Source organism: Diceros bicornis, chromosome X, assembly GCF_020826845.1.
Source record: "Diceros bicornis minor isolate mBicDic1 chromosome X, mDicBic1.mat.cur, whole genome shotgun sequence".
Classification (NCBI taxonomy): Eukaryota; Metazoa; Chordata; class Mammalia; order Perissodactyla; family Rhinocerotidae; genus Diceros; species Diceros bicornis.
In genome coordinates this window covers 15752153-15775407 of record NC_080781.1, presented here as the reverse complement: position 1 = coordinate 15775407, position 23255 = coordinate 15752153, and the positions used below count along the sequence as shown (strand labels likewise).

Sequence of the window (23255 nt, the reverse complement as noted above, 5' to 3'; positions counted from 1 at the left end):
ATGGAGTGGGGTACGGGGCTTTGGAGGCACACACTGCTTCCAGTTGCAGCATGGGGTCTGGGTGCCCTGGGGAGAGCTACACTAACTGGAAGGGAAGAGCCAGTGCGCATCCAGGGACTGACGGGCGACCGTGCCCACAGGCCTCTTCTGGATGGCATCACCATTCATCAGTATTCTGAAGAATTAACAGTCATTAATTAAAAACTAGCTTTGGCCAATTATTTTGTTCTGCTCCAAGAGCAAAGGATCCCATGTCCACACTTTGAATCTTACTGCTCTGGAACTGTCTTACTTCTCAAGAAATATCCTTGGTAATTACAAAAAAAAAATAATAAATGTAGTAAATGACGAAATATGGAAGCAATAATTTAGGACAGACAGGGGGTGTGTGTTTTAGCCAACGCATGAGCGGTCTAAAACAGACAGACCAGCCAAGCGCCTTCACACACCCAAATGTTGTTTTTACCCACTGAATATCAGGCTCCCTACTGCAAAGCTTGTTTTAGTTGTAAAATGTTTATGTTTACTTTTCCTGTATATACTTAGAGGTCAAGCCATTGGATCTTTTAAATATTTAAACATGCAAAATGTGTGTAGTAGAGTAGCCTCTTAGCGTAAGTGGAGTTATTCCACAGGAAATTTATAACTTGATTGATTGTCTTAATAGCAGCCATATTTTAAAATAACTTACCCGGAAATTGTGTTAGGTAGTACAGTATTGAGTGATAGCTATGTCGTTGTTGTTTTTAAATCCTAAATTCACTATGGGAAGAGTTGCCAGGCGTCATTATAACAGAACGTCACCAATGTGTCAATGTGTTTCATAATTGTAGTTCGACAAATTATTTAAAGTAGAAAATGTTTCCTAGAACTCTCTGGCTGAAAAATTTTGAAAGTAGTATGTCTCATATTTTGTTGTGGTTACTAAACTTCTTTCCACAATATTCCATAGGTAGGAGCAGGCTCTGTGATCATGAGTCTCAGGTTCTTCATTTGTAAAAGGAAAGAGTTGCACTCACTTCATCTCTTGGGTTCTTTCTCTACAATTCTCTGATTAAATGTATACTCACTGAGTGATTATGGGACTTGCAGATTTAACTACATAGTGGTCTGATAGCATGTTTTCTACTTCTGTTCATAATTATATCTCAAAAGTTTTAACTCTTGAGCCAGCCCTGATGGCCTAGCAGTTGAGTTCGGCACGCTCCGCTTTGGCAGCCTGGGCTGGGTTCCTGGGTGCGGAAACACACCACTTGCCTGTCAGTAGCCATGCTGTGGTGGCAGCTCACACAGAAGAACTAGAAGAATTTACAACTATACACAACTATGTACTGGGGCTTTGGGGGGGAAAAGGAAGAAAAAGGAGGAAGATTGGCAACAGATGTGAGCTTAGGGAAAATCTTCCCCTTCAAAAAAAAAAAGAGTTCTAACTTTAAAATTCAATAAATAATTATTTCAAAATATTAATTTGAAAATTTTGTTTTTTTTTCTCCTGCAGCTGAATCATCTCTTATTGGTTTTGTCCCCTACTCCAATGGTACTCCAGGCAAGATTTTGAAAAAATTTAAACCCGATTTGTTAAGTTTTTTATTTAATTATACTTTTGTGTTGTTTTTTTCCTCGGAACAAAAGAGGTTGAAACTACGAGCCTAAATGGTAAGAAGTTTTCTGAAGCAAGTGAAAATTGATAACCCTTAATATAAATAGAAGTATGATGAATGGTATTGAAGGTTTCCATATTCAAATAACCAAAAAAAAAAAAAAAACCCAAAAACTGTCCCTGGAGAGCAACCTAAACTTTCTGGTTAAATGATAACATTCTTATCGTGGAGGGAGGACAGACCTCCACCACTCTCTATCGATCACATTTTGAGTACCTTATTTCTCTTGCTCTCCAATACAATGCCACCACATTTTATATGACAGATTGTTTAAATGTGAAAAGCACATCCAGTGACTTCAATATGATTCAGCGTGGATTTGGAGGCACGGAATGTTCAAAGACAGTCTTTTTACAGATGACTTTATCAATTTTTAAATAGTATGAAATAAAAAAACCTGGCTTCTTCATCATACTACAGAAAAGGGCAAAGAATTGTGCTATGTTGGAGGGAGATGAGCAGGGCAGCACATTCTGTTCCCTCCCCTCCGTGGGTAGACAGCCTTCCATCTTATTGCGGTCAAAACCTAACACTTTGCACAATCCCTTAGTTAAAATAAACTCTCACCATGTGGTTGGTGGTTAAGGAGCTGAACAACCATAGATGCAGCTCACACTGATCAAAACTGATTTAAATTCATATTTGATCCAATGGGAAGGACCAAACCTTATCGTTTTTATGTGCAATTACTTTTTACAGTGAAAGAACATCTTCGAAATAGCTTTGGCAGTAGTTTTTGGATCCCATTTTATGTGGGTTTTATTATTAAGTGTGATAATGTAATGCATGCTTTTTTTCTTTCCTGAAGTTTCATCTGGAATAATAAATTCTAGAATGATTTTTATTTAAAGAAATACCAATAGAATAGATTTTTAATTGGATTTTAAGTGAAACAAGATCAAAATGAGGTTTTCCTAAAAGTTAGTTGAATATAATGTTCAAGAACTCCAAATTTAAACTAAAATTACTTAAAGATTACTTTATAAGAGTGTACCATTAGCTAAAAATGTATTACACACCCACAGGGCTCAATATTAAAGTTAGTATTAACTGTGGAAATATCATATTCCTTAGGGACTTTCATTATCATAGAGAAAAAAAGGGACAAAATATTAAACAATATAAGTGGGTTTATTTAAATCTAACAATTATAGGAGTGTTGCTATGTTTTAGACACATAATGTGTTCAGGAAACACATTTTGAATGAATGAATTCCTGGAATGAATTCTTGTTCAGGAATTGTCTCGGGGGGTTGGACAATGGATAGAGTGGTGAGGGGGTGGGCAGCAAATACATTTGGTAATGTCACTTGGTTTTTGCAAAACTCTCTAACTTCTTCAGGATTTTGGGAAAAGCGAAATGTTTAAGGAACCTAGGAAGATGCATGTTTTTGTAAATCATGCCAATTATTAGGCTAATTTTTATTATTGTATTTCAGATGCTGCTTCAAGCGTATTATCTACTTTAAACAAAACAGGTAATATCAAGTTATTTCTAAATATAATAGCTTGTCTTCTGTGGCTTCTTGGGTTTCTCATTTGTGTGGTCTTCTGGGTTAGTAAAGGTTATCTCCTTGCTCACTTCCCGTGCATTCAACTGGTGATTTATTACTCATTTTACTTTGACATTGAACTATAATTCTGTTGTCACCACATTCCTGAACTTCCAAACTGTTATAGCCATAGCAATCCATTTAAAATAACGTTTGTTATTTTTTTTATTATAATGGTAATATATCCTAGCTCATAAAAGATGGAGAATATAGAAAAATTTAAAGAAGAAAATAGAAATCATCTTTAATGTTACTTTCCTAAGACTATTACTGTTAATAATTTGGTATATTTCCATTCAGTATCATATATACATATACACTATATATATATATATATATATATATATATATATCTTTTACAAAATAGTCATAGTTTACATAGATGTTTATATCTTTCCTTTTTGACTTCATATTAAATTATAAATGTTTTCCAGTGTCCCTTACTATTAATGACTTGATAATATTCCATTGTGTACCATATGTTGAACATTAAAGTTGTTTCTACTTTTTTAATAGAAATTATTGCAATTAACATCCTTGTGCCAACATCTTTGCATTCATCCCTGATTTCTGTAGGATGCACGCCAAGGATTGGACTTAAAGGGTCAGCATTATGAATATTTTAAGGCCCTTGACACCTACTGCCCAATTACCTTCTAGAAAGGTTGTACCCAGCAACATTCCTGCCTGCAGTGGATGAAAATTTCTGTGTCACTGTACCTTTGTTGAGAGCTGAGACTGTATCATATATTATTAGATCTTTCTCTCAATACCTTAGGTTCTATTTTACATTCTTGATTATTAGTGAGGTTGAACATTTTTCCCCAAAAGCACTTTTGTTACTAGAACCAGAAGTCCATTTCACAATTGAGTTTTGTTTGCTCTGGAAAGGGGAGTATCAGGGCACACAAAATAATATATTTAAAGGATTCTTAATGATCATGCAAAATGCTACCAGCATCTATAATTACCATGAATCATTACCCATGGGTCAGTCACACATTGAAATAAAAACTCATCAATAATATATACACAAATGAGGTTTCTGTAACTGTCAATATAATGTCATCATTCATAAGGGCTTCCCCAAGATCTGAGCTTTGTGTTTTCTTCAGAAATTGCTACTCACCCTAGGAGACAGACCTTCTTTGCAAATCTGTGCCCTGAATACAGCCTCTTCTAATTGGCCATCCTTATAGCAAGGATTTCTGAACGTGGTTCTCCATTATCTGGGAAATGAACCATGAGCTCTGTCCCCAAAGTGTGTTAGGAAGATATTTCTAAGGTTTGCTTCTTCAGAGTATGTTAATATTTGCCTGTGAGTCATTGACTTTGAACAGTTCTGTCCTGGTTCTGCTGTGAGCCTATCGTATGACTGTAGTTGGATAGTCTCAATCTCTCTGAGAGTAATTTTATCTGTCAATACAATGGGGATAACATTGTATTAACTCTTAAAGAAAATAGCAGGACACTTTCTTGATTGTAGAGTATAGTAGAAATATTTAGCTCCTGTGTTTACTGTTTCCGTGAATTTTTATTCTGAATCACCTGCTTTTTACAACCTATCACGTGAAGGTCCTGATAGTGACTTAATTCTACATATCTGAAGTTTAAGTCCACATTAATTTGTCTAGCAGCAGTGCATGGAAACTGCAGTAGAATTACACAAGCAGTGGGGTGTGTAATGGATGTGATCTAACTGGGTAAACATAGGAATCCAAATCCCAGACCCACCCTATGCCAGTGCTATATGGTCCGTGTGTACGATTCCCATTCATTCTGCTGCTGAGATGACCAATAGGGTTTTAAAGGTGTCACCAGTATGATTTTCTTAGCACTTCACTAAAATGATACTCATGGCAAATTGTTTTTTAAAAACAAGCAACAATTCTGCTCTAATATTTAAATTGCTTCTTTGCAGAAAAAACCAAAATCACTATAGTAAAAACCTTCAATGCATCAGGTATGACTTATTATCAATATCAAGACTTTCTTTTTTATAACTAAAGTAAAATTAAACAAATGGCTGGTGTTTATGTTTTCTTTCTCCTTTTTCCTACCTTTTAAAAATGAAGTATGTTCTTAATGAATAGATGTTTATACACTGGGTACCTGAAGTTGTACTAAGTGTTTGGGGCTATATAATAATGATCAGACAAAATGCCCACCCTCAAGAATCTTCTAGTCTATGAGAGAGACAAGGCAAACAAACAGATAACTAACACGAACATATATGGAGATAAAGCCAATGATTACACAGTGTTTCTGACATGGTTAAGAGGCATGGGAGATAGAAGGGCTTGCGCTAATGATTATGAAGAGGATACAATTTATGAAGGAAAGATTCTTAGAGGAGTGAACCTCAAACTCTTTTTAAATCAAAAAAGGGATATATCCCTAGTTTTGTACAAGACTAGGGATACATGATATGCTTAACAAAGGCTTCTGGTTAATTTAAAGCAGGGATTGGCAAACTATGGCCTACAGGCCAAATATGGCTTACCATCTGTTTTTGTAAGTAAAGTTTTATTGGAACACAGCCATGCTCATTTGTTTACATATTGTCTATGGCTACTTTTCTGCTACAATGAACAGTAAGGTTGAGTAGTTGTGACAGAGACTATATGGCCCAAAAAGCCCAAATTATTTGCTATTTGACCCTTTACAGACAAAGTTTTCTCACTGATAATTTAAAGGGTGACCTGTGGCCATATACATGGGGGAAATTACAGATAACAGCCTTAGCAATAGGAAAAAAAATTCTCAGTATGAGTGAGCAGCAAAAGACACACACCACTGGAAACAAAGGTACTGCTTAAATTTAGAGAAAGATGAGAGATGATAGAATGAAAAGCTTAGTGAGCAATAGACCAATGGTTGTAAAGAACATTTAAAGCGTTATTACCCCCCATCTATATATTCTATAATATTTGCATAGTGTATATTTCTAGTGAGTTATATCCATAAGCAAGTATATTTAAAATGAAACCTTTCTCTTTTAGTATGGGTAACAGTGCTGGGAACAATGTAGAAATATACATGTCAGGTAACTTTTGACACCTAAATTCAATTTGCACACAGAATCAAAACTCTCAGCTGAAGCATGATGTCTATACACCAAGCGTCAACTAAATCATTCTGGCAGAAACCATATCACATGCACGAACTCAAGTTATAATTTTAGTTTGCGTCCAAACTAGGTCTCTTAGGAAAGAATGAAGCACTCGTAAAGTGCAATGGAAAGAAAATAGCAATCAGGCATTGCATACGTAATTCTGACCAAACAAGGACAGCCAAATATTCCTTAATATAACAACCTTTTCCCCTTAGCAGTTTGCTTAATACGTTATCAGCATATGCCCCTCACATTTTCTATAGATTTCTTATACTTTGCCAAAAGGATGAAATTAATGAAGGAAAGATTCTTAGAGGAGTAAACCTTGAACTCTTTTCAAATCAAAGAAGAAATGTACTTCTCCTTTCACCAAAGGAGACAGTGTTTCTCGGGTTAATATGTATGAAGTTTTTGTTCTAACGTGGCTTATTTCATCTCCCATTCATCACTGCCTCCTTTATATGCCTGTGTGGTCTGTGGTCCTTGCCATCACTCCATTTTGCCCTCCTTATAACTTTTATTTATGGGCCAGTATCACTCACTAGATCGTAAGCTCATTGAGGGCAGGGTCTGTATCTGGAACCTCCCAAGGCTTGCAGAATATGGTAGGTGCTCAGCAAATACTTTTTGAGTTTTGTAGTTTTTGCCCATGTGAAATGATATCATGACATTGATATCATTTCATACATATATTTGCATAAGGAGTTAAGATCAGTATTAGAATGTTCATGGACTCCCCTACCCAGGAACGGAAGGAGGAGCTATGAGTAAGGGCTATTCCATTTAAAATCTTGATATGTATTCATACTGTTCTGTTTATACTGGACAGGAGAGGGATTAATTAGAAATGGGACATAGAAATTTTAGGGAGGAGTAGGGGATCAGACACTGACATAGTAAAGAATAGCAAAGAATCAAGTTCCATAGCTGACCAACTAAGAAATGAAAACTCTCTCATTCCTTTGGTCTTTGTGGAATTCATCCAGCCAATTACATCCAACTTATAATATTTTTGGTCTACATTTTATGCCTAAATTTATGAATTCTCTTGACAATGTAGTATATAAGTGCAGGGCTTGACATGCTTAACCGGCTGGGTTATGTTTTCTTTGCAGGAGTCAAACCTCAGAGCAATATCTGCAATTTGTCATCTATTTGCAATGACTCAGGTTAGTTCTTGTGTACATTACACATTACCAGATAAATTAGCTCCATAGAGAAAAATGGTTTGTTTTTCTCCATTGAGTATGTGATGTGTGCCTCTCTGATCTGTCTCTTTACATACTACCTGGCTACTAAGAGTCCCAAGTGAAAACAAAAGCAAATTTTAGATCTGGCTGAAATTATCTTCCCATTGCCCAGTGAGATGATGGATTCGCTTCCTTAATATGAAAACAGAAGCTCTACGCCACATATTTTTCACCATAGCTTTAAATGCATATCTAATACTCTTAGAGTTGATTTGCAAACATAATTAATAATGAACTTAATTACTGAAAGCCACTTCTTGTATATAAATCCCTCAAGCTTTTCCATAGGACCTTAAGTATTATAGCTTAGAAACAGGATGGTCTTTTGCTAAAAACAAAACAGACCACTCTACTAGAATGTTGAAAACCTCACGTACACCTAGTTTATTTTATTTTATTTTTTTTTCCAAAAATAAATTTCAATATATTTCTTTTTTTTTTTTTTTAATTTTTTGTTTATTGCAGTAACATTGGTTTAAAACATTGTAAAAGTTTCAGGTGTACATCATTGTACTTCTATTTCTGCATAGATTACATCATGTTCACCACCAAAATACTAATTACAACCCATCACCACACACATGTACCGAATTATCCCTTTCACCCTCCTCCCTCCCCCCTTCCCCTCTGGTAACCACCAATCCAATCTCTGTCCCTATGACGTACACCTAGTTTAATTGGATGCTAATTCCAGTAGTGCCCATAGGGTTTTTTGCCATCTCTAAGTAAGACTGTCCACTATTTTTTAAAATTCAGATGGAAATCTCTTGAGAACATGCGATTTTTGAAATGAGAATATTTTCCCTTCTGCCATGGGCCAGAAGGAATGAAACATCACTTTTCTCACGTTGGTTTGGCTCTCTGGGCTCCCTTCCTTGTTAAAACCAATGAAAGCAGATGTCGAAAACAGAAAAACATGGTGTGGCAGATCAGAACTGGATCATGGGAAAAGAGAAGAGGAAAGTAACAAAATATTTTATAATATTAAAGTATTAGTATGACTCCATCCATATAGAAAAACCTAATCATTATAGGAATGTTTTCTTTTTATTCTGTTACTTTTAACAGTTTAATAATTTGCTTGAAAAACATAGGAAACAATTTCAAGTAAAATAAGTTAAGGTTGGATAGTTTAGAAAACAAGAAGACTTTCTATTGAAAGGATGTTCCACAAACACTTTCTATTTCTGTGAATGTGAAATTTACTTATATGAGCTTTCTGCTGATAGTATGCCCCAGGTAGAATATAGCAGGAAAACATTAGCTGGTTTTGATTAAAGAAAAAAAAACTTATTGGATACATTTTACTTTCATATATCATGTAACTCTCTTATTTCCTCCTCCTTCTCTCCTTCCTCTCTTACCCTTCTCTTTGCTGAATTCTCCATAATTTCATTATTTTAACATTCATCTATGTTTTAGACTGGTGATTAATGTCTAGTTGAGTGTTATGTCTACATGATGTCTGATAACTGTTTGAAAATTGAACATTTAGTCAAAAAAACTGGTCATCTTGAATAACAGATGCCAGGAAGCTGGTTGGAGTAATGTTTTCCCCAATTAAGCGACTAAATTGACCATTTGTTTTAGTGTCTGGTGGAAACAACCTCATCAGGGGACCAACTCTTTTGGCACCAGAAATTCCATGATATATTGCCAGCAACTAGAAACCTTTACTTCTTGCAGGTTCCAATCTTGGTTCTTAATGAACCAGAAATGGAGGCTAGCGAAGAAACTGGGAGCTGACCAGGCAGAGTTAGGCTGAGAGTCAAAAGGTGGTGGCTTCCGGGTTTCTCTGCTACCACGTGCCCCCAGCACGTTTATGAAGCTCAACATCCATTTAACAAGACTAAAAAACGAACTTGGAGAATGGAGGGGTGAGAGAGAGAAATTGTGGATGTCGGCACACACACACACACCCGTGTGCACTAAATTAGTTTTTAAAAGCGAAAATTTTTTCCAAAATGGATAAGTAATTCTATGCATATATCAAGTATCTTTACTTTTAATAATTATGTACTGCGTTAATTGAAATTTCAGTATCAATATGCAGAAGTGGAGGTTCCCAGTAAAGAGTTGCTGAAATAGATAAATCATGTTGATCAGTGGTTTGGCAGCTTTATCGACCATTTTAAGTGGAAGTGGACCATTGGGTACTTGGCTATGGGAATCAGTTGTACTTTGGAGTGCAATTAAAGAAGATGAGATGAGGAGGCCTTCAACCATCTACCTCGGGAGTTGGCAAACTACTGCCCATAGTCAAATATAGCCTGCCACCTGTTTTTGTAGATAAAGTTTTGTTGGAACACAGCCACGCTCATTCATTTATATGTTGTCTATGACTGCTTTCATGCTACAACCGCAGAGTTGAGTAGTTTTGACAGAGACCACATGGCCCACAAAACCTCAAATATTTACTATTTGATCTTTTACCAAAAAGTTGGCTGACCCCTGTTCTAGTTTATATGACATCCTTGCCCTTCTGCTCAAGAGGCCAGTTTTTTGTCTCTATAGATTAAGAAGTGCACACAATATATTTCTGTTAAGGAGTCTCTATTTTATTTGTTTTCAGATAGAGTCAAAGCCCCTCCGAGTGTACCCTGCAGGAAATAGGTTGACTGAAATTGAGTTCAGTATTTCCCAAAGTGAGCATTTTAAGAACAGTGTTTTCTGGCATTTCTGGGATGAAAGTCACAATGAGTTCAACTGAAGTACGGATTTGCCCTGCACACTGTTCAGGTTTCAAAGCAAAATATCAACTTTGTTCCTAGGAAAGATACTGCATTTGGTAGCTGCATTTTAAAACAGAAACAAACAAAAACACCAGCAGGGAGTAAATGGACTTCCATAAGGCTGCTAAACTGCTGAGAAACACTTTTTCCCTCTCTCCCTTATCTATGTAACTGCGACTGTAACAACTTGAAAAGATTTTTTTTTAATGTAATATTACAGCCATAGTTCCCCCAGTTAGCATCTTTGAGAGAAACAAAGTTCTGAAGAGAAACGTGTAAGGATAAAATTTCTTGACAAGGGGACAATTTTTCTCTCTTTCTGCATCCCCACATAAAATTTATAGTTCATATTTTCTGAAAATTATATTGGTAAGCATTGAGTAACTTTCTGATAGAAAAGAGAGTAAACGTGAATAACAACAAAGAATTTGATGAAACTCGGTAATTTGATAATCTTTTTCTGTGTTGTATTAATCCTCAAGCTCTAAGGATGCAAGTCTCAAATTTGTTTTTGAAATTTGTTTTTAGCATTTTTTAGAGGTGAGATAATATTTCAATATGACGAAGAAAGCAATGTTACCCAGGTAGGTTTTAAAGATTCTTTTTATTGCAATCTTAAAAAGTGAATTCGCATGTATTTAAAAGATTTGTTTAAGGTTCAGATTATTCATGATATTTGGTATATTTATTTTTATGACCACATTTAAATAAAATATGTGTTGTTGAATCACCAGCTTTGTCAAGAGGGCTTGACTTCATCATCATCATGGTATTTTGTTAATAATTATATTTTAGTTTTCACTAGGTTTGCTGCTGAATAAAAATGTTTATATGATGCCATTCTATTACCAGTCAAAATTTAAAAAATTATATTAGAAACTCCTAGCAATAAGAAATATAATACATTGAATCTAAGAGTAGTCTTCTGAATCTGATCCTGTTCACCCCATGATGGATTTGGATACAGTAGTATCAGCCTTCCCGTAACCTAGATGGGTTCAGAGGATCCCAGCTAACCGTGGTTTGTTCATTCAGTGAATAGTTCCTGACCACCTACTTTGTGCCAGGCAATGAGCTAGGTGCTAGAAATGCAGTGATGGCTGCTACTAACTTTCCCTTTTTACATTGGTATCTTTTACTTAAGTCCGGGACCTTTCATGTAGAGAGCTTTAATAGTGTTCTTTTGGGAGAACTCTTGGAATAATGAAAGACAGAAATTAGCACATCAGACTTGCTGATTCAGAATATTTTTTAAAGAAAACATAAAAACAAAAACTGGCTCAGTCAATGTGGATTTGATCGTTTGCTAGACAATATTCTATGCAGTTAGGATTCACAGTCTTTGGGGTGTAGTTCTTTGGGTGGCCAACAAAACTGAAGAACAACTTCTTGTTAGAGAGTGTAAAAAAACAGAACAATATTTTTTGTATTCTTAATGATTTTGTGCTTCTAACAGAATCAAAATATGGCTAATGGCACCTTAACTGGAGTCCTGTCTCTAAGTGAATTGAAGTGAGTAATCTGCTGTTTGATTTAAAACTTAAGACATCAACTGTGAAAAGATACTTGTTGAGCTACCTTTACTTTTGGAAACTCAGAATAGGAAACAGATGGACCCAAAGGTTATAAAGAATTGGTTCTTGAGTTCTTTGCAAGCTAAACATAGTCACCTGTCATCAACTAATATCCCTATGAGGCTGTTCTCTTTGATTCTATGAAATTATGTAAGAGCTCCCTTTGAATTGGTATTTGAGTGTTAATATGATTTGGTAGCCAAATCATATTAGGTTGAAAGTAGAGTTCATGGTAGGACTCCATGTGTACCATTTGCTCATGCTTTCATGAAGCATCAGTGATTCAAAAGTCAGAGAGAGGTCTTTGATAAGTAGACCTCAGCTTACAAGGACAAGCACAGACAATGAGAAATGCATTACAAATAAATGCTCCCAGTTAGACAATAGGTCAAAATAGTAGCCAGCATGTTGGTCTAGGCCAGGAGACATCTTACCCTAACTGTCACTGGGAGGGGAAACTTCATGTCTTTGCCCTCATGCAGGGAAGCAGCATCAGAGATAAATTCATCTACTCTCAACCTTGCCTCTACCTCTCAGATGAGATTTTGTAAACTTTTGAGCCAGATCCAAAAACTCTGGGGAGTATCTGTGATGACACTGAAGGCAAAAACCTTTCCTAGGTAAAAACAAAACTCTTCTTAAAGGTCATCCTTTCAATTAGCATTTTGACTTGGCCGCTTCTGATGATTCAGCAATACCTAGGTGGAAAGGAACATCATGTTTCCACCTGGTAGATGTCAAACATCTCTAGGGCTCTACTGAGTTTATAGTGGCAAAAAATTTAACTAGTGAGAACTGGGATGGGCAGGGGTGTTGTTCATGTCTTTTATGCCTATTTTTTGACGTCTTGATGAAAATCTAGCTTTTCTAACTATTCAAAGTATATATGTAAAATAAAAAGCAGAAGATATCAATGTCCTAGAAGGATTTTAAACTTTAGATGGACAATAATAGTAAAAGAAACATTTTTTAAACTCACAACTTTTTAAATATAACACAACTCAGTGCACTTATAAATAATTCATCTTAATTACTAGACTTGAAATATAGATGAGTTCATTTAAAACCACCAAGCATTTGTTGAGCACCTACAATGTCCTTGGCCTTGGGGATACAAATGGGGATAAACCCAACTCTCTGAGGTGGAAAACTGGGTCTGGAGCAGTGCTTCTCAACCCTGGCTGCATATTAAAATCACCTGGGGAGATTTTAAAACTCCTGATGCCCAGGCACACTCCATAACAATTAAATCAGTATTTGGGAGCTGAGATGCAGGCATTGGTATTTTTGAACGCTCCCTGGGTGGTTCCAGGATGAGGCCAATTTTGAGGACCAGGAGTCTAGAGTCTGGTAGGAAAGGCGCAGGACGCGAGCAAATGATAACAGTGCAGTACGATCCCTACAATGAAGGTGACATGTACAGGGTATCAAAAGATGTTCTAAGCATCTGAATACAGAGCAGGCAGAGTGGTTGGACCTGATGGGAGGGGCCAGAGAAATCTCCAGAAAGAAGGTGACCTCTGAGCATAGTTATGGAGGAGTGGCTCTTCCCAGCTCCAAAAGCTAGCTGACTACTATTGCCACAATCCTTCTCTCCTTGCCTCCAGACCTTCTGTGGAGCCACCTAGACCTATTGCCGATTCCTTGGAGCAGGGTTTCTCAGCCTTAGTACTATTGACATTTTGGGCCTAATAGTTCTTTGTTATGTGGGACTGTGCTGTGCATTGTAGGATTTGTAACAGATCCCTGGCCTGTGCCCACTAGATGCCAGTAGCACCCTGCCCCCAATTGTGACAATCAAAAATGTCTCCAGATGTTGCCAGATGTCCCCTGGGAGGCAAAGTCATCCCCGGTTGAGAACCACTGCCTTAGAGTGAATTCTTTAACTAGATTTCTTTCATCCTAACTTCATGGGCCCCTCTGCCACATTGAAGAAATAAAAGTGTTGTTGGAAGGGGATTGGAGAAGAGGAATGGGGGAAATTCCTAAAGAGGAGTTGTGAGGAGGGGAAGGCAGGGCTGGAGAGTGCTAGAGGGCAGGTGGGGTCAGTTGGAGAGGGAATGAGGAAGAAATCAGAGGCACAGGTCCCCCAGGGGGTGTGGCTGGTCCCTTTCAGAAATTTTGCCTGGGGCCAGCTCTTCCTCTGGCCCTCTGCCAGAAGAAGCTGCCTGGGGGCTCAGTGGCCTAATGAATAACAAAATTGTTCAACTATAATTTATATCTTGCTCTTGGCTAGAACAATACAGCTTCTGTCTGGTTAGTATCTCTTATCATATAAATAATTTATTTTTCCCACATAAGAACCTCTTATACCCAGTATTTCTTCAAAGTGAGCACAGCAAGCAATAAATATTATATGCTTAATTTAATTGCTAAAAATCTAACTTGTTTTGAATTTAACATCACCAATGATCTCCTTTATGTCAGTTTCTCTCATTTTATTCACAGACGATCAGAGCTCAACAAAACCCTGCAAGCCCTAAGTGAGGTAACCATAGTACATCCTGTGCCTTGTTTATCATTATTGTTATTATTTGGGGGAAAGCATGGAGTTCTGTGTTCCTGAGGAGATATGTATTCAAATCCCCCCAAATCTGTCATGTAAAAGAGTGAATGGACTAGTTCCATTACGCCAAAAATCAGAACTAGCCGCAATGGATGGACGTTACAAGGGGGTAGATTTTTCTTCATGTAAAACCAAAAGTTTCTGAAAACAAGGGATCCAAGGGAATGAGCCCTTGTGTGGTAATGAGTTCCCTGACACTGGAGGTATCCAAGCAGAGCTTGGATGGCCTGAATAGCTTTTTCATACATCTGGTACAAATGTGAATTGGATGGTCCCTAGGGGTTCTTATGGTTCTAAGATTCTCTGATGCTATGATTAGTCTTGGGTCATCTTGTCTGACATTTTCAACTGTCAAAGTAACATATATATATATTTTTTTTTGTTTCAGACTTATTTTATAGTGTGTGCTACAGCAGATGCTCAAAGGTCAGTCATTTTTAATACTTTTATAAATATCGTTATTTCTCTTCTCATGAGAAATAAAGTAGTGAGGAGTCTTAGGTTGCAAATTCAAGGGCATTCCTCCAGAATAAATACATATTAATGACGTTTTGGATATATATGTTTTTATTCTTCCGAACACTAATCACTCTTGTCACGTCCATCTTCTCATTTCTTTATGAAGCACAGAGGGGTAGGTGGTGTCAAGCCATTTGCCTCTGGTTCTACAAGATTAAGGATCATCAGTGTCCTTAGCCCCAATGGCCACCGATATGACCAAGAAATGGCTTGCAGTGTCCAGTCAGGGTGAAGGCCAGACAGGGAGGAAGGAACATAATATGGAGCTTGGGAGAAGAAGGAGAGAGAGGGAAGGAAAAGATTGGAAAAAAAGAAGAAATTAAAAAGTACGTGCAGGGGTAAATCAGAGATTGCCCCACAATTATTTGAGGTTGCACAGATTATCATTTTAAATTGTGTCCATTGGCTGTCCTGGCTGCATAAGCCAATGACTATAGGTCAATAATCTCACTACCTGAATTCTGAGCATTCCATGAGAGTAAAAGATCTAAAAAATGACAATTTCTACTCACCAAACTATTCAATGGTACAAATAATGGCAAGTCTTCCACAGAATTGTAGATCGAATCCCTATCCACCACGTATATTTAGTTCATTTCACTTTCACTTTTCATTATTTGCAACATTAATATTTTTTCACCTAAACCAAGACTAAAGTAAAAAAAAAACAGAGAGAATGTCTTAAATTCCTAGTTATCTGATAATCTAGATTGAATTGCCAGAGATTTTGGATTCAAAAGACCTTGATGTTGGTCTAGGCTGGTATGGGAAAGGGCCCTCATGATGGAAACTCAAATGCCTACAGACACCAGGCAAGTAGCCAGCTGGGGGTAAGACTCCAGATGTCAAGATGCTTATCTTTGCAACCAAGTTTCACCCCTGCCTGTTCATTGTGTGGGCGGGGGTAGGGCCACACGCCCAGCTGGGCTAAGGGGGCGGGGTATATTGCCGAGAGACCAAAGAAACCACCCGGAGACTGCGGGCAAGATAGTAGGGAAAACGAATCAGCATCTCTGTGTGATCAGAGGGTCTCTGGTTTGCAACCTCTGTGAATGCAAACATCTATGATTGTCTCATTGTAAAAAGTCTTTTGGGTAAAGTTCAGACCCTGGTGGGTGAGTGTTTACAAGCGTATCCGGGTGACTTTGCAAATTAACAGTGTCGATGTCCCTCTTCCTCACTCTGAGTTTGAAAAAGCAGTTACAAATGTGTAGGTAGGTTTCCAATTTAGTAACATTCTGGTTATATATTTCTCTTTACAGCACATTAAATTGTACATTCACAATAAAACTGAATAAGACAATGAACATATGTGCTGTAATGGTTGCTTTAACAAGCGTAAAGATTCAACCAATGGGTGAGTTGTCTCTATCTTTATTGCTGTGTTCATTTTCACATGACTTCGATGTGTTCTTTTTAAAATTGAAAACATAATTAATGAATTTGTGTATGTTACAGCTTTCTGTTTTGACTCTTTTGTCCTTGGGCAGTTTTTAGGGAACTCTAAAAGGTGATTTTTCCTGCTTTCTTAATAAAGCTTCAGTATAACACAATAAAATAAACCCTATTGAGAGAGAGAGTTCTATTTGGAGTGTTTGATCGATTGCTGCTGGAATATATTTACTTCTGAATTACTCTTCAGAGCTGCTAAAGAGCAGTTGATATTGTGTGCATATAACCCCCCCAAAATTATTCACTCAATATTTTTGAGCACCTACTGTGTATATGTAATTGTCAATATAATGGCATCCGATTTATTTTATCATCTGTGTTAGACAAATGCTCGTTAAAATGCAGTCAGTGTAAGAACGGTTAATACTTGATGGATCTGAGCTTCTACCTTGCCTTATTCTTGACCGTGCATTTCCTTCTTTCTTTTCCTTTTGTCTCCTCCAGAACAGTGCTGCTGTTCTGTCAGGACACCCTGCCCTTCCTCCCCGGAAGAGTTAGAAAAACTGCAGTGGTATGTAGCAAAGATGCTGACCCTTTTCCTAAAAAATAATAACAATAATAACATTTAATTGCCATGCTGGCTAAGGAATTTTGGAATTTTGACAGTGAAGAAGGGCTTTTAATTTTAGGGAAAATGCACAGTTTTCTGTTGTATGAAGTTTCCATTTGGACCATTGCCTTAAACCAATGGTTTGCAGACTTGGTTGCACATTAGAATCACCTGGGAAGCATTAAAAATATTCTGACTCCTCACAGCCTCACCAACTGAATGTGTCCTCATATTTTTAAATTTTTCCAGTGTGGTGGATGAGAAATGGTATCTCAGTATTATTTTAATTTGCACTTCTCTTATTAAGGCTGTTTAAACTTTTTTTTTTTTCATGTATTTGGGGGCCATTTTTGTATCTTTTTTGTGAATTGTGTGTTCACGTCTTTTCCCATTTTTTTCTACTGGATATTTGATCACTTTTTAAGAGTACTTTATATATTGTGGATGTTAGCCCTTTGTCTGTGGTATATGTTGCAAATATTTTCTCCCAGTTTGTCAGCTGTCTTTTGATTTTATGATGTTTTTCTCATGCAAAGTTAAACATTTTTATGTAGTTAAATGTACCAGTCTTTTCTTTTAAATTGCTTGTGGATTTGGAGTCATAGTTAGAAAGCCTTTCCCTATGCCCAGGTTATAAAGGAATTCACCCTTGTATTTTCTAGTACTTGTATGGTTTCATTTTTTTTACATTAGATCCACTTGGAGTTTATTCTTGTGTGTGATATGAGGTATGAGTCTAATTTAATCTTTTCCCAAATGTCTACCCAGTGGTCCTAGCACCATTTATTAAAAATTCCATCTTTTCCCCAGTGATTTGAGATGCCACCTTTGTCATATGCTAAATTTTGATAGCTATTTTGGTCTAATTCCAGACATTAGATGTTAACATTGGGGGAAGCTGGGTGAGGGGTATACAGAACTATCTGTGTTATTTTTGCAATGTTTCTGTAAGCCTAAAATTAGTTCAAATTAAAAACTTTTTGAAAATCTTGATTTTCAGTCTTAGCCTCAGTGATCCTGATTTAATTGGTCCAGGGCACAGCCTGGGCATTATGGGCTTTCAAAGCCCTCCTGGTGATTCTAATGTGCAGCACAAGTTGAGAATCACTGCCCTAAACTCACTACCTCAATGGAGGGAAGCTGGAAGATGGAGGCTTCAAAATAGCAGATGACTCCAAACGTCACGGGTGACGTGGTCACAGGTGTACAAAAATATACATAGAAAAAACCAGGAAGTAAATGAATGAAAATGCTCACGAGGGTTCCCAGTGATTGGCCTGCCTGCTGGCATTATGGGTGATGTTTTCTTGTTTACTTTTTCTTTGCAGCATTTTCTATACTCTTCTACAATCAGATAAAAATTGTATTTAAAAAAAGGGCAAACGTTTTTCAATGTGAAGCTTCTCATATGGGAACAGAAGGCTAAGTGTAGCCTGTCTGCCCTGTGCAGACCACATTTATGGGATATATTAAAATTTTGGGCCTCGAGGAATAACTAAACGTCTTTAGTTAAGGATTTGTAGCATTTTCTGTAATAAAAAGTAAAGAGTATTTGAGTTTTAAGTTTAACCTGCCCTCTTAAGCTGGAGGGTTGAGCCCGATTGGGGAGATGGAATTTCTGGAAGTACCAGGATTGGATGAAGCGACTATAGCTCTTTTGAGGCAGCCCCACTGACCTCTGATGGCTGCCCATTCAGAGAGCTGTTAGGAAGAAGAAGGACATAGAAAAGGGGGCAGAATGTGAACTGGATGTCTGGCTAGGGCTGGATCATTAACTAGCTGTGTATCCAGGTGTGATGGCAAGTGCTTCTTTACCTTAGTCTTTACCTCTGTAAAATGAGGAAGTGGATTATATCAGCACTTCTCAACGGTCACTGCAAATATCAATCACTGAGGATCTTGTTAAAATGCAGATTCTGATCCAGTAGGTCTGGGCAGGGCCTGAGAGTCTGCATCTCTGACAGGCTTCCAGGTGAAGCCAGTGCTGCTGGTACATGGACTCCACTCTGAGTAGCAGGGGTTTAGACCATAGAGCAGTGGTTCTCAGCCCCGGCTGCATATTGGAATCATCTGGGGAGTTTCCAAAACACTGATGCCTGCCTCCCACCCTCAGAGATGCTGATGTCATTGGTCTGGGGTGCAGCCCAGGTTTCCAGATTTTTAAAAACTCCGAGGTGGGGTGATTCTAATGTGCAGCCAAATTTGAGAACCATTAGGCTAGAATTAGACGATGGCTCAGGGTCTTTGTGATACATTGGTTCTTAAGATTGGCTGTACATTAAAAACACCTGGGGCCCTTTTAAAACATACTGATGTGTCAAAGTGGCCTTCTGGAATGTTGTAAACTCTCTATTTTGATCTGGGTAGTGATGACATAGGTGTATACATACATAAAAATTCTTTGAGCTTTACATGTAACATCAGTACACTTTACTGTATGTAGGCTACACACCTCAGTAAAGAAGCACGTTAAAATGAATACTGATGCCTGCACTCACCCCAGAGATTCCAGTTCAGTTGGTTTGGGGTGGGAGCCCTGGCACTGGTGCTAAAGGGCTCCCAGTTTCTAATTACAGCTGGCGTTGCCCACCACTACTCTGCCGCTCCCTATATACCTCACCCAGTGGACAGAGGGCTCTGACTAGCAGAAATGACAAGAGCGATACAGGGCAACCTCTTTATGGTTGAGCCCCGTGAATGGGAGCCCCATGCTAGGGAGTCTGGCTGCTGCAGGCCCCCAGATAATAGGAAGGAAACTCAATTTGCACTTTGCAAAGCACCTTGGCCACAGATGTGTTGCCGCAGTATATGGTTTAGGGAATGGAGTCTCAGAGAAGTTGGGTGGATTGCCCAGAGTAGTAGTGAGAGCTGGAGCCCCAGCTGAGGCTTCTTGACTCATCATCTTTGTCACTGTCTGGCACCCTTTTGCCCACACTGCTGCCCTGAACCTCAGGCCGTGCAGAGAGGCTTCCAGCCAGATGCCCAGCCAGATGGGACTGCTGGAATTTCTTTTTATGGGTGTGACTTGCCTCAAGTCCCTGAACCTAATATTCCTCCCTCCTCTCACCCAAGAGAAGCTCCAAGAACGCATTCTCGTTGGTGTTCTAGGTTGCCATCTAAAACTAGATCCATCAGAGAGTTCCCTGGGTGATAATTTGTTGCTCCCTCTAGTTGCTCCTTCCCCCCACCCCAAGACTGGTGGATCTTGTGCCAGATAGTAGATGAGTTCTTCTCAACCTTCCATGCCATGAAAGTACATGGGCCTGGGAACCCCAGCCTAAGACCAACTGAATCAGACACAGAGGAGTAGGCCACAGAAATCTCTCTATTTTTTAAAAAAGTCCTCTGGGTAATTCTCATGTACAGGCAAGGTTGAAAACCACTGGGCTAAAGCAACAATGAAGTCATAGCTGATTTACAAGCTGGGGACCACCCCTTGGGTCCCAGCTTGATTCATTTTTTCATTCAACAAATGTTTCTTGGTCACTTACTATGTGCCAGTTACTGCAATGCCAGGCTATAGCAGTATAAAGTTGATTCAGGCAGATTCCTATGCTCATCAGTGAGTTATTTCACAAAAATTTACATTATTGTTAAGTCCAAGTCAAGATTTTCTTGAAGCAAAATTCAATAAATTAAAGACAAAAATTAGCAGTGTGATTTACCTTTCCCAGCCAATATCACACTGCATGTGAATGAACTAAATTTGAAGTTTCATGGAAAGGAAAAGATTATTTGTGACCCACGAAGACCGGCATGAGAATTTGCTGAAATTAAAAATTCCATTATACAAATCAATAATAATGCTTTTTACATATTTTTCTAATGTGAGTCAATATGCAGAAGATCGTAAGTATAATTGACAGAATTATGTACTTTGGTTGCAAAAACTATGAGAGAAATTTGAAGAAGGTTTTATTGTTATTGGTAAATTTGGAGCTGCTTTTTTATTTATGCCATACCCTCAGTGAATCTGCTATGGACAGACAATTTTGAAATGGATATATTTTAGCTTCAGAGTCAAATCAATTGTTCTAAAAATGATGAGCCAGTTTTCTCGATGTGGATTTGAATATTAAAGGAAAATAATATTTTGGTATTTAATTCAGTTTTTAGAAAACTTGAAGTATGTTTGGAACAGTTTGGGCATGCGATTCTACTTTTTTGAGAGTAAATTTTGTAAAATCTTAAAAAAAAACAAAGATTCCTAGTACATGGAAACCACCCGTTGGGTCACAGGGCATTTAACAGCTCCTCTCCCCTAGAAGCACATAGAAGTGTCACGAGATCCCCTCAACTGGGTGATAAGTGGTAAATCATAGAGACCCAGAGCAGCAGTGAACCAGAACTGGGAATTCATAAAAGAGCATCGCTCCTGGCTAATTCATCTCCTAGGGAGGAGGTGGTGGAAGTGGGAAGGGGCAGGGGGCCAGTGGCAGGTGCACAGAGGATGTGCAGTGGCAGAAGCTGGGAGTGGCAGGTCCTTGATGGAGCCACGTCCCCTTGGTGGTGTCAGATGGTTGTCAGAGGAGGAGATTCACCTCTGTGTAACTCGTTCGTGTCTCACGTGCATCTCTCTGGTTCTTTCCTTTAGTGACCTGCAGGATCCCGTTGTGTGTCTTGCTAGTCATCCACAAGGCCCACAATTTTCTTCTCCCAGCGATCCCATCCCCGTTGCTCCTCAGCCCACCATTCTTTCTGAGGTCTCCAGTACCTTCTCTTTTGCTGAGCCTCGAGGTCATCCATCTGTTACCGAGAGGCCTCCCTCTCAGATAGGGGTCATTCACCTTTCTTCTCCCCAGCCTTCGGCTCCCATAGCTTCCAGCCTTGCCATTGATATGCCCTTCCAATCTGGAACTCTCTCTTCCCCTACGCCCCAAACTGATCTTTCCCACACCCTGCCACTTGTGAAATCCTCACTTCCCTCTCCCACCACGTCTGCCCCTGTGAATGCCGTCATGACCAACACACCTCCTGACAAGACAGGTAAATATGAAGAGCCAAGCTGCTCCTACGTTTGTGGTAATTCTGGCTACCTGAAATGCAGCTGTCAGCCTGCCAAACCAAGATATCTATAATAAGACCATGCTGAGCCTTTATGATGTCTGGTTGATTTTGAGAGCTTTCCTTCAGGCGTTCAAAGAACATAGATATGGCTGAGTTTGATTGTTTTGACCAAGAGAGTGGAGAAATAGCTCTGAGGCAAGCACAGATGTCATTTTATCGAGATGAGTTATTTTATAGGTTTCTTTCTCCTACAAAAGGTTTTTGGGTCACTGTTTTCAACATTCTAAAGAGAAAACTTTTGAACTGTTAAACACAGTAGCACCATTTAGACAGAAGACAAAAGAAAAAATTGGTGTTCTTGAAAATCAGTCAGTCACAGAGTGACGGAGCTGGGACTGAGCCAAGGTAGCCTCAAGGAGGGGAGAAACATTCCGAAGGCCTAGACGTGGGTCTGCACGGGCCCTCAAAGGCAGTGTGATCTGGGATAAGCTATTCATTTAGCTCCTCCTGACTCAGCCTGCTCTGCTTCAAGATGGAAATGATCACACTACTGCACTAGGTTGAGAACGATGGTGTACGTGAGAATGCCGTGGAAACAGCAAAGGGCTCCCTGGACAGAAAGTAGGCTTAGGGGTAAAGAGAAGAGAGAAGGGAGCAGAAAGAATTCTGGATACTCTATGGAGTTTCAATTCAGTAAGAAGCAAGTCTTCCTCTAGGAGGCAAAGCCAAATTCTTGGCAACATGAGACTGGAGCTCAATCTGTGGTCCCCGCCTCCTCCGCCACAGGGCCAGCATCCCCAGGAGATTTGGAGCACCTGCCAAATGACTTGATATTTCTTCGAATTTGCACTTCTCTCTTAATTGTTTAAATAGATATGAACATTTTAGGCTAAATTATAAAATCATGGGGGCTCTAGTTAAGAACCAGTTAAGAGAAGGTTCAATGGCTGATGAAGAATAAAGTAAAATTAAAATTGTTGGCCTGAGCCTAAAATGCCCATCTTTCCAAAGCTATTCCCACTGACCCTTGGAATCAACCTAACAGGCTACACGGAAAGGCCAGCAAGGTGGTCTCCTGTGCCAGTGCTTCTACTCCCAGGACTTTGGCTTCAGCCAATGAGACAACAGAAACAAAGTGACATATGCATAAAAGATGTGTTGGGGTATTACCTGGTAGCTAAAAAGTAGGTATAACTTAACGGTTCCACAAGAGCAGAATGATGAAATATGTCACCTTAACACAATGACTATTATGCAGCCCTGCATAAGAACAGCT

The 23255-nt window shown here is 38.6% G+C and overlaps 1 protein-coding gene across 6 annotated transcripts in view; it reads left to right on the top strand.

Moving 5' to 3' along the window:
• ADGRG2 (adhesion G protein-coupled receptor G2) overlaps positions 1-23255 on the top strand; it is a 137454-nt gene that overhangs the window by 89218 nt on the left and 24981 nt on the right. For all 6 annotated transcript variants that reach the window (XM_058535534.1, XM_058535532.1, XM_058535533.1 and 3 more), the window contains 12 exons: positions 1499-1537; positions 1633-1656; positions 3101-3139; positions 5136-5177; positions 7445-7498; positions 10840-10895; positions 11768-11823; positions 14334-14373; positions 14840-14877; positions 16233-16327; positions 16867-16933; positions 21567-21958. In XM_058535534.1, coding sequence (XP_058391517.1) covers positions 1499-1537; positions 1633-1656; positions 3101-3139; positions 5136-5177; positions 7445-7498; positions 10840-10895; positions 11768-11823; positions 14334-14373; positions 14840-14877; positions 16233-16327; positions 16867-16933; positions 21567-21958 — 942 coding nt within the window. The remainder of the gene's footprint in view (positions 1-1498; positions 1538-1632; positions 1657-3100; positions 3140-5135; positions 5178-7444; positions 7499-10839; positions 10896-11767; positions 11824-14333; positions 14374-14839; positions 14878-16232; positions 16328-16866; positions 16934-21566; positions 21959-23255) is intronic.